The sequence below is a fragment of the Ascidia mentula genome, chromosome 5, assembly GCF_947561715.1.
Source record: "Ascidia mentula chromosome 5, kaAscMent1.1, whole genome shotgun sequence".
In the NCBI taxonomy this organism is placed as follows: Eukaryota; Metazoa; Chordata; class Ascidiacea; order Phlebobranchia; family Ascidiidae; genus Ascidia; species Ascidia mentula.
The window spans coordinates 14,257,010-14,268,805 of NC_138570.1; the positions used below are offsets into that span (position 1 = coordinate 14,257,010).

At 36.4% G+C, this 11,796-nt stretch overlaps 1 protein-coding gene across 5 annotated transcripts; it reads right to left on the reverse strand.

Moving 5' to 3' along the window:
* Positions 1 to 1,029: 1,029 nt before the first annotated feature.
* LOC145902386 (uncharacterized) lies at positions 1,030 to 9,108 on the reverse strand. Of its 5 annotated transcripts, none has more exons than XM_082990330.1 (19): positions 8,880 to 9,108; positions 8,708 to 8,800; positions 8,195 to 8,350; positions 8,081 to 8,131; positions 7,861 to 7,941; positions 7,675 to 7,804; positions 7,378 to 7,559; positions 7,245 to 7,316; positions 6,841 to 6,987; positions 6,554 to 6,625; positions 6,227 to 6,388; positions 6,004 to 6,075; positions 5,793 to 5,936; positions 5,634 to 5,705; positions 5,360 to 5,506; positions 3,893 to 3,979; positions 1,735 to 1,869; positions 1,525 to 1,587; positions 1,030 to 1,447 (listed from the first exon to the last, which is right to left on the reverse strand). In XM_082990330.1, exons 1-19 carry the CDS (start codon positions 9,084 to 9,086, stop codon positions 1,226 to 1,228), a joined length of 2,295 nt encoding a protein of 764 aa, XP_082846456.1. In that variant the 5' UTR covers positions 9,087 to 9,108; the 3' UTR covers positions 1,030 to 1,225. The 5 variants fall into 5 exon arrangements, 2 of the variants coding, with proteins under 2 accessions (XP_082846456.1, XP_082846457.1); XR_014402600.1 differs by lacking the exons at positions 1,030 to 1,447; positions 1,525 to 1,587 and adding exons at positions 1,979 to 3,320; positions 3,391 to 3,658 and having other exon boundaries at positions 1,738 to 1,869; XR_014402598.1 differs by lacking the exons at positions 1,030 to 1,447; positions 1,525 to 1,587 and adding an exon at positions 1,979 to 3,658 and having other exon boundaries at positions 1,738 to 1,869.
* Between the last annotated feature and the right edge of the window lie 2,688 nt (positions 9,109 to 11,796).

Sequence of the window (11,796 nt, forward strand, 5' to 3'; positions counted from 1 at the left end):
GACGATGGTTGCTCTTGTCATGTGTTGCTGGTGTACGTTAGATCGATGTGCATGATTGGGGATGGGGACTATTAGGATGTAGGATTTTACCGCTGTCTGTCAGCTTCCGGTATGTGGAGGTGACGTCACCGTCGTGACCGTTGCGTCATGTGACACAAGTGACACATGTGCGTGGGTGTTCCATGGTGACCTGCATGTTAGAAATAGCGTCCGTAGGAAATTTTTCCCCCAGTCCAAATGAAAACGATATTATCAATAAATCGTCGCTACATTGCAAGTGACGGTTTCCAGGTGCTTGTGATCCGTTCCCCTGGATCTGCCATGAAAATGTTTGCGAACTGTGGTGCTATAGCCGTGTGCCCATCGCTAGACATGTGCCCAAACTTTGACCTGAACAGAAAGTTATTGTGTCAGAATGAACTTGGTCCATAAGGCAATGTCTGTGTGGTCATCTTCTCCGAAGGTGTTTTTCGCACCGTTACAGCATTTTACATTGTCACGCCATTTGCAGCACGTGATAAAGCACAATCTCGTGCAAATAAAGTTCATTATAAGTCAGTCTGTCCAAAACAGTGCACCGGCAATTACTAAATACATAGACCTGAGGCCGACATAACAAGCAAGAAGTTCCTGGTATAATTTCCTGTAATGTACTGTATGCTGGGTAAAGTGCTATGTTGTACCAGAGATGTACTATTTTGGTCACATTGTTATAGTTATATATGTGGCTTGGCTGCGGTGTGCAAACACAGTGTACGTAACGTTTAAAGCAAAATTTGTTAAGTAGCGGAAAAGTGCGCTTATCTTCTTTTTTTTGTTATTCTCGCTTCTGACTCGATATCGTTTTCTTACAGGTTTTATCCGATCATATGTCAGCTTGTTTGTTTTTTACGTAGTCCTGTTTCAAACTGCGCTGTTTTTCAGTAAATATGACAATGCCTTAGTAGCCGCCCAGGCGAAATATAACTGTAAAACAAAGACCATGACGGACAAAAGACCGCTTTTTAATTTCTGTTTGTTTAGGTTTAATACGAATTCACTACAAACAAAACTATTTAAAAAAATGTACAGCGATTTCTTAGATATTCAGATTATCAGCAAGCAATCACACTTATATATGTTGGAAACACAGTAGGTAACACAAGTATATCTACAAAAATGTTGACAAAGTGTTTCCGCTAACAACATTTTTTCATGTTATCCATAAAAAACAACCATGTTAGACTTATAAAAACCAAAGGATTATGATCCCAGCAGGCACTCCAATTGCAATGTATAGGGCGGCGGTCATTCTTCGCTGATATTCTTTAGCATATAAAAATTCAATACGTTGATTGAATTTTTCTGTTGCTGTAGCTCTCATAACCCTGTCTTTTTGCTTCTCTTCAAGGTCTCGTTTGAATTCTTTTTTCTTTTCTTGACAGGACACTGCCAACTTGAACCATATCTAAAAAATACACTGTTTTACCTCACACAAAGTAACACAAGCGCAAAATCCAAACAAGTTACTGCAAGAAAAGTAACCTTTTTAGAGTCTTTTAACCACTTTTTTACTTCGTTGGAAACATTCTTTAGAATATTTTGCAACTGAAAAGATAAAAAGAAATGTTACCTAAAAGTAATATTCCTAGGGCTGTTACCTAAAAGTGTTTTTTACCACATAATGGAAATTATTCAACAACTGTGAATCTGTTTAATTTCTAGTGAAAATAAGTTGTGTTCAAGAATAAATACCTCTGAATTCCATTGATCAATTTTCGTACTCAATTTTTCAACGTCATCTCCTATATCATGTTTCTGATTGTTTTCATACATCTTTCGTTTTGCTTGGTTTTTCACGTCCAAATGGTCATTAAATTCAACACTTGTCTGGATACAGAAGTTAAGTAAAAAAATCCTACAATATCATTTTTTCAGGGTTGCCAGACTTTACTACATGCATGAAGCTAAATTTAAAAAAATAAAAATAAAAATTTACTTGGGTGCAAAATACTTGGAGTTGAATATTTTGAATAGAAAAGTCAAAGGAAATTTGTTATTAATCATGTTAACTAGAGTAGACGTTTCGAACACTATCTGCATTCATCATCAGTACTATTAAATGAGCTACATGCAGCACAGCACCGAGGTATACATGCAACTGAACGGGCAGAAAAACAACAACAGAAGAGATACATCACGTGACAGCAGCATCAACAACACAGCAGCGACGTCATTAGTTTAGATATGTCAAGCTGTAGTTAAGACCTAAATGCTGAACAGGTATAGAGGTGTGGAGCTGTCGTCTATGTTCAATAATGGTTTGTGGAGCTGGATGTTAAGTGTTTCCAGAATTAGCAATTTTGATTTGATATTACAACTACGTACAATTTAAGGTGAATTAAAATTAACAGAATGATCCGATATATTCCAAAGATGGTTGCTGACATCACTTTCAGCAGTAATTGAAGGATGATGCTCCTTTATGCGAACTGCAAGGCTACACGTGGTCTCACAAATGTAAGTAGCCCCACAGTAGCACGCGAGTTGATAGACAACATTGCAGCGGTGGAGAAGTTTGTCTTTTCTTTAAAGCTGAAAAGTTTGAAAAGAGAAGTGGTGTCTTGGATCATGCGCAGCTTAATGTGGGAAATACTGTGTATATTAATGAAATGTAATAACTCACACCGTATCTGGTTATTTACAGGGCCAAGCGAGGTGCAGTCGAAAAACAATATACTTGGGTGATACTGGAGGAGGATAAGTCAGTGGGGTGACGTTCAAACGGTATGCCGGATGTTAAGGTAACGCCTAATACAGGCGGAGATGAAATGGGGTGACAGGCCATTATCAATAAGCATGCGAGAAATATTACAGTACTCAGCATGCAAACCTTGGCAAGTACAGCCGATTTTTTACGCTCTATGTAAAAGGCAATAAACTAAGTTTCGTTTGTAGATGAAAGGCACGAAACTGGACTATTTGGTATAGAGTCCGGCCTCTGTGAACGCCAGCTTACTGACTTCTCCATCTCCAGTATCACCCAAGTATATTGTTTCTCGACTGCCCTTCTTTGGCCCTGTAAATAACCAGATACGGTGTGAGTTTTCATTAATATACACAGTATTTTCCCCATGCTACGCATGATCCAAGACACCGCTTCTCTTTCCAAACTCTTCAGCTTCAAAGACAAGCAACAGCTTCTCCGCTCCTGCAATGTTGTCTATCAACTTACCTGCTTGTGTGGAGCTACTTACATTGGCGAGATCACGCGTAACTTTGTGGTTCGCATGAAGGAGCATCTTCCTTCAATTACTATTGAAAGTGAGGCCAGCAACTATCTAAGGAATAAATCGGATCATTCTGTTAATTTTAATTCACCCAAAATTCTACATAGTTGTAATGTCAAACCAAAATTGCTAATTCTGGAAACACTGTACATCCAGCTCCATAAACCATCATTGAACATATACCACAGCTCCAAACCGCCTGACTGTTCAACATTTAGGTCCTCACTGCAGCTTGACACGTCTTAATTGATGACGTCGCTGCTGTGTTGTTGTTACTGTTGTCACGTGATGTGACTCTGGCGTGATGCTTTCTGTTGTTGTTTTTCTGCCCGTTCCTTCGCATGTATACGTCGGTGCTCTGCTGCTTGTAGCTCATTCCATTAAAAGTACTGATGATGAACGCAGTTAGTGTTCGAAACGTCTACTCTAGTTACAATGATTAACAGTATTTGGCTTTTTTATGCAAAATATAATTTAAATAAGCAACTACCCTGCGTTGATACCTAAAACCCAACCGCAACGATCCTTTCTTTCATACGCAATAACATGTGAAATGCGCCTATGTCAGGACGTGTAGTCGTACTTTAATATAGCAAACCACACAAATACAATTATTGATTTACTTTGCCCTTCACTTGGCGCTGCAACTGTTCTTTGTAAAACTCAAAACATTCATTTCCCTTCTTCTCTACTCCCTGTGTAAGGTAACCCTGAAATGCAAACCGTGAATTTTTAGGTTGTTTATTTATGGGTATCTGGGGCGGCATGATGAGAAGTTCCTCGTTCGTTAAACTACCGAGCTCGCTAAAACTGAATTTAGCGAGGCGTTTACGAGCGAGGAACTCGGTACGGAAAATGGTATGCCGAGCACATCTCGTTAGGACCTCGTACAAGCGCGCAAAGAAAACGAGAGAATGCGTCAATTTTTAGGAGAAAGGGACCTTTGCGTCGCCTTAAGTCCCATGTTTCTAAATACGAGTTGCGTAATTTGCCATAATTTGCGCATATGCGGTATAGAATCTTGAATTTACCCCACATTTTCTTGTTCGTTTACATTATTTAGGTCAGTTTACGCTAATATGAGACCGAAATCACAAATCAAATTGTTGCTCTGGTTTTAGGCTTAACAGTTGAGGAAATGCCCTAACATTGTATTGTTCAATCTCATTTTAATTAAAATCATTTATACGCCGGAAACTTACAATGGGTGTTAAAATACCCATAGTCTCCCTATTAATATTGTCAAAATATTCGGCGGAAAAATATGCAAGATATGTCAGGGGCACTTGAAAATTTACAATTGGCTATATTGTATTTACTCGCGACGTCATGAAAAACAACGCATGCAAAATTGACACTATTATATTCTCGAATGGTGTAGTTCTGTCGATCGTTTTTGCAACACTTAGTATTAATGCAACCGCAAAAAAAACTTCTGCTTTAACGACAGCAACTGCCTTGGTTGTGTTGGGCATTTTTATAAATGGCCGTTTCTTGATTGTTTTGAAATTGAAACGATTGGAAATCTTTCGACGATTAAATGCGGATTAGTGTTGTTTCTTATTAAGCGATATTAAAATAGTATATTGTTTTGCTGTTAAATAACTTTTCTGTTATAGCTTTTGCAAATCTTCGAAAAATATTAAAACATATAATGATATTGCAAATGTAGGCAAGCAAAAATTAAACTATTACCACCAAGTCTAACATATCCCATAAATAGGGTATTTTTGTCCTATTTTTATGACAAATAATTGAAAAATATGCTGCTATAATGCAGATTTTCGACAAAATTGAGTTTAGCGAGTGGTCTGAGATCCTCGTTAGTTAGCGAGGAACTTAACGAGAATTGTTTAGCGAGAACGCGGCTCGTCATACCAAAAGTTGCGTTAGCGAGGTTTTGCGTCAATAGCGAGCTCGCTAAACTTAGCGAGGTGTGCTCATCATGCCGCCCCTGGTCTATAAAGCTTTTTCATAAAAAAATTTTTCAAAAATAAAATTTTCATAAAAAATGTCCTGTGTCGTACTGTTATGAAGAATAACACCAATATTTTATGTAAACTACCATATAAATTATATAAGCCCTTTACCTGAAACAAATCATCTACGACATTTTCGAGCAAATTTACAAATTTCGTTATTTGGTAACTTTCATTTTTATGTAGTAAAATCTTGACTTCACCATTTTTTATCCTTTTATGGACATCATCCAATTGTTCACCATACAGCGAACAGTTCTGCAACAAAATGACGGTAACAAAAATATTATTATTGATATATGCAACTGTGAATAAAACTGACGGTTCAACTCGCAATAGAAATGTTTGGAACTCCCCAATTTGGATTTTATTTACAAATCGTTACCTTATTCATTAGACTTTTGTAGTGTGCAATGCATTCCGGCAATTTCCTTTCCAATATTCTTTCCAGAAAGATCTACAAAGTTGAAACAATATTGCATATGTTCACAAAATCTAAAAGCAAAAAAAGTGACAGCATTTTCTTCTTATTTCAATTATCCACCTGAAATTTTTTGTCAACTTGATTTTGAAACTGACTTAAATACAATGAAATGTCGTGTTTGTTATTTTGCGACATGGATTGTATTGCTTGATCTTTGACTTCTTGGTGCAATTTATGTAAGGTGTCACCATCTGGACACATGCTCTATATGAGACGAATTAAAGAAGAATATGTTTGGGGATGAAGGTTAGTAAGTAACAAGTTTTCTTACATTTCCAGTTTTCTGACAATAAAACTGCAGACATTCTTCAAGTTTTTTTTCCATGACTTCGCAGAAAAAAATCTAAACAAATCTTGAAAGTTTTTTGAACAAAGACCTGGATGACATGAACAATAACTCAACAACAAAGCGAAGTAACAAAATGAGAAGGATAATTGAAGCAGCGAGACACCAGCACATGCTATACACTATGTTGTAGTAAACACAGAAATACCTCAAATTTATCTTCGATGTTATTTTGCAAACGTTCTTTATATGGTTGCATGTCAAACTTTATACATTCATCTGCAGGGGCGTAAAGATACAATTCATCGGTTGCCTCCCTTTTTGATTGTTCGTGTTTCAGGTCTAATTCCTCGCCGAAAAAATCCAAAAACTTAGCAATAAAGTTGCATGTTAAGTTTTTTGTGGATGACATTTGCAAAAAATATTTACAAGATAATAAAATGCTAAAAAAGCAAAAGAGCATTAGCAGTTTTCACTCACTATGTATGATATATGGAAAAACGTAAATTTATTTACGTGCAAAAACATGACATACGTTGATCATACGCGTAGTGTAGTGATCAAAACATTTGGGCAAATGTCTCTCAAGAGTTGCCTTCAAAATCACCTGCAAAGTTTTTGTATTATTTAGGTCACAAAGATACGGAAAAATGGCGTATTATCAAGGCACATTGTCATAATTAAAACCGTATCCAAAACCAACAGAATGTTGCAAATATCTAGCCAATCTATAAAACATAATTTTTGTTTGTAACCACCATTGCATAATATTTTACAGCATTTTTTGTGTCAGTAATTCTCATTAACCAATCTTATTCTAACTTGGAATTCCTCAATAATCTTTTGATGCAAGCGTTTAACATAGGAAGAAACGTCGCTAGTAGAACATTTTAGACGCAACAAATCAGATGCTTCAGTTTTGATTTCTTCATGTTTAAGACTTAGTTGCTTGCCATCCAAGTCAGAATTCTAAAATAGAAATGTTTTAGTTTCGATCAGTGAATTTTGTAATGCTGGGACAAAAATTAAGAATTGAAAGGAAAACGCTTGAAATCCATCACTGAATGAATCTACCGAGAATTAATTTCTAAAAATGCTATTGCAACGACCAACCTACGTGGATAAATAGTTTCTAACACTTCTTTTATTCTTTCATTTTTGTGGCCCACCTCAAATAACTTTGGATCGTCATTCACAAAAATAAATTAAATTCAATCAAAACGTACTTTTGGCATTTTTTTCTTGTAATAATCAAAATATTTGTCTACATTCCTGTCCATGACAATGACAACGTAACTCTGAAATTAAAAGAATATGTGCTACAAATTCACTAAAAATATGATATTTGCAGAAAGAAACCTTAAATGAACCCTCAGGGGGAGGAGGCAAGTCAGCAGTATGTAAAAATTCCAACAGATTCTTTGCTAGGTCGAGAAACGTTTTTCCAGTGGGTAAATCGTTGCATGCCTGGAGAAGAATATCCCCACAAAAAATATGACGATATAATTCCTGTATTTTGTCCCACGTTTCATCGCCAACATCTTAAAAATATCAGGTTGCAATTCATACCTGACAGCTTCTGACTTAAATGTATGTAACATGCGCTGGGGCGATCTTACATGTTATGCCTGCTTTACGTATTTCACTTTAACTCACCACATTTCATTGTAGATTCGCTCTTGGTGATTTGCCTGTTAGGTTCAGGCATTAAAAAAATATCTGTGGACTTGAAGAACCCTTCCATACATTGGAAATGTTTTTCCAAATCAGATTGATCCAACAACGTCTAAATAACATCGAGTCTGTTCGTCAAATCACATGCCAGCGAGAGAAAATACATACCTGCCTGTATAGTTTCCCCCCTTCAAGACCGTACTTGTGTATTTTTGGATAATCCCAGTCTCTCACCAAAACCTGAAGGCACTGCAGTAAAAAAGGTCTGTAATATTTTGACCGAACAACATGTAAATAATAATCACTTTCACTTGTGAACACAGAGTGCAATGAAATTTAGAAAAAAATTCTTTTTTAAGGTTGCAGGAAAAATTAATATTTGTCATACCACGGGAAACTGTTCATCGAACTGAAAGTGCTTGGCAAACTGTGTGAGGCCCTGTTTAAAACAAACTCAAATTTTAGTAATCTTTAAATTGCTGTGTAATTTAGTACAACGCACAGCATACGTATCCAATTTTTCAAATCCAATCCTGTTCCTCACATTCAAAATTTGAATGTAACTAAGTGTTGAACTGATAGTAAAGATATCAGCTTCCTTAAATTGAAGCCGGTCCCCTCCTTCACTGCCTTGTGTGTCCATTAAAAAAACTGCAACCTGAGAAATTGGATAATTTTTTCTTTTTATTTTCAGTTTAAAGTAATTGTGTTACTTATTTTTAACGTCTTATCTCACACGCCTCTAGTAGTTGTGCATGATTTCTACGATGGCCATTGGGTGTGGTCAAATAAGATATGCATGCTTGGCAGTAACGCGAAGGACGTGTTTTGTGAAGAATTTACTTTTTATAACTTTTACAATTTTTAATATAGGCATACACCTATTGGTTTGAAGCAGGTACTACAAGGCTTGGAAAAGATAACATTTGTGTCATCCCGCTTCACACAAGACTATATATTAAGGGTTCTAATACAAGCCATCAGCCCTCTTTAAAGTAGCTCAATATTTTTCTACCTGTTTGTCGGATGTTTGCACAAAAATAGGTTCGCGCGTCATCCAAATTCCACATGTTTCTGATTCAGGCTTCGATGACGTTTTAAATGCTTTCTAAAAGAAATCCATTAGATTAAAAAGCTGAAGCTGTGTTTAATCAACAAATTATGTACATTGCACACTAATAAATTACCTCAAAGTTTTCACTTTCGGGATCGGTCAAGAGCATGCGAAAAACATTCAGTAGATAAGATTTTCCTGATCGCGTAGGTCCAACGATGGAACAAACAACAATAGGGACATTCTGCAACTTTGGTTTGTTTATGATTTTTTCCAGTTCCTTATACTGAAACTCCAAGTCACCATTAGTCAAACAACACACATGTTCACTACACTCCATGTCTCAGTGAAATTCAATTCAGACAGCTGAAAAGGAATCAAAACAATAATTGAAATAAGTTGTCACAGCAATTTACTGTGTTCTCCATTTGTCGTCCCTTAACGCCCCCTAATGGCTGTGATGAATGGAGATAAACGGTTTGTGCCTGGATTGGTTGAATGTTTGTAGCGTCGGACCCCAGAGTAAACTTTTGCAGACGGATAATCTTGCAATTGAATTTGGTGTACTATTATATTGTAAAGCGATTGTACCGCAAAGAGGATTTTTGCATTTTTTTGTACCTATAATATTCTTATTCAATAAAGACACAGATTTAGTAAAATTTGTGTAAGTTATTTTGTTGTAGGGTGCAAAACCGTATGTTGGTCGCCACCATCCTGGAAAAAAATGTTGTAACTTAATATATCAGCCATTGAATTTCAGACAATCGGTGGCTTTATACAATTACCTAGGACACCCCTAACATAGGAAACGGTAAGGCACAGAAACAACGAGGAAGTCCATTAATTTTGCTGCGTGTACATTTGTAGTCATTAGGCTTAGTACTGCTAAAGTTTTTCAAAGAATCTTTGAAATTTCATACAACCATAAAGGTTTGTTTGCAACTAATGTTTTGAGATCAAACTTTGTCTTCCAATGGAACCATATTTTTACACAAAACTTATTCATACTTTCAGGCTTCACATATATTGCCAACCCTACACTTTATCTCTACCTGTTAACCTTATTCCATACATATTTTGAACGTTGTTTTTTTTAATCAACCTTTTAAATGCTACCGTTATCATGTGTATGCCAAACGCGGAAAATAAAATAACATCAAGGCTACTTCCTTAAAACTTCACTTTGTCCTAATGAAAAGTTTTCTAGTCAACAAAATCCTATGTTTCATTTCTCTTCTTCCGTGCTACTGTTTGGCAGTCTCGCATTACCAACCTCGCACGATCTAATCTTGACCACCTATCTATGAAGCGCAATAAAAATCTAAAAAATCAAGTCAAGTAAGCCGTCCAGGAAGATAAATTTTGTGACTCCAAAATATCTTAGATTAAACCTGCTGTTCAAATGCGGGAATACAACAGAAGCGAGCGAATCAAACATGTTAGCATATACTCCTTGTCAGCAGGGGCATAATATTTGCAAATAACTGAAGGTATAATATCAATCAGGCTTCCATTAAATTTTCTGAAAGTATATTCGTCCTTCCTATTACGCACACTTCACAAACGAATTAACACTAAACGATAAACTGAGTAATAAGTGTAAACAGATTATGCATTGTTTGCCACTAAAGTTGCTCAACTCAATTCAACACGCAGCCTCTCTAACAAGCTGGGAGCTTTTTGCAACCCACAAACTATTAACTCGTGTAGATTTATATTGCGCCACTTTTCAAGTTGTAAACAATGTGAATACACAATACGTAAAAGATGGCAAATTGTCAAACAAACTATTACTACCTCACAAAACATATCCTCTAAGTGAAGTAAAACTAAAGAGGAAAAGGAGCATTAATATCACCACCACTGCTACACACATTGGCTTCAATGCTGCAGTGCTGTAGTCAATATTGGTTTACTACCTTGCTTTGACGTATTTCCTGTCAAGTCTGCTTTAATATAACGATACGTTTGAGTTACTGATAAACTTCTTGCTGTGAGTCCGGAACTCGGTTTATTACCTTGCTTTATCGTAATTGCAGTCAGGTCTGCTTAATCAATAAGCGTTTATTAACGTTGCTTGTGTGTATAAAATCATTGTTGTCGCAATTATTCCACTTTCATCTAAACCCAGAAAACAAGTACAGCACGGCATTTACAATCTGATACAAAACGTTGTGGAAGAACAGCTTGAGAAAGATCGTTTAATGTTCACAGTTTGCCCACGCTTTCGGTATAAGTTTCCTTGATGCACGCAACTGAAAATTATTGTTGACATTCCTATATTTGAATCATCAGCGTATTTTTTTTGCTTATTTCAAAATATTTTGTAATCTTATGATTGAACTATGTCATACAACCCAACGCCACTTAAACTTGTTTTATTGGCAATATTGTAATACTTCTGTCAGCTTTGCAGATGTCAAACACAGGTAATATCAATGTACAATTGCATTAAACTTCACCATGTCATAATAAAGTTTGTAACAGTGTGTCCTTTCCTAGACGAGATATCGGTGAATGCGTTCTATCCAGCATTGCGCAATTATTCGGGGTGCATTGCTCTCCATGTCTCGATAGTTATGTGTGTCGCACTTGGGAACATTTACAGCACTCATGCCGCTTGTAGTATTTTTTTCTCTGTATTCCGACATTCAAAAATATATTTTTATCAACAAATGAAACAGGTACGTTAGAGTCCAATGCATTACGTGTTTGATTCAAATAGTCAGTGTGGAATGTATTCGCGTAACAACGTATTTTTTAAAGCTTAAAGTAGCTTAACTGAAAGAGGAGAAAATTTAGGAGACATACACTAATATTATACGTTTGCACCAACGCTGCGGAATAATGCTTTGAAACAATTTTAGGTTTATTTTTTTGAAAGGACATATATGTTTCCATTTAACTTAAAACAAACACGCTGTGTGCTTAGTGACAACATCCAATTTCGTCGTTGATGAGGCCGCAGCTGCCGCTAGTAAGGAATAATATTAGACACTAGACGGCGCCTTTGAGACAACTCGATGACTTTCGCCGACCTCAGCACG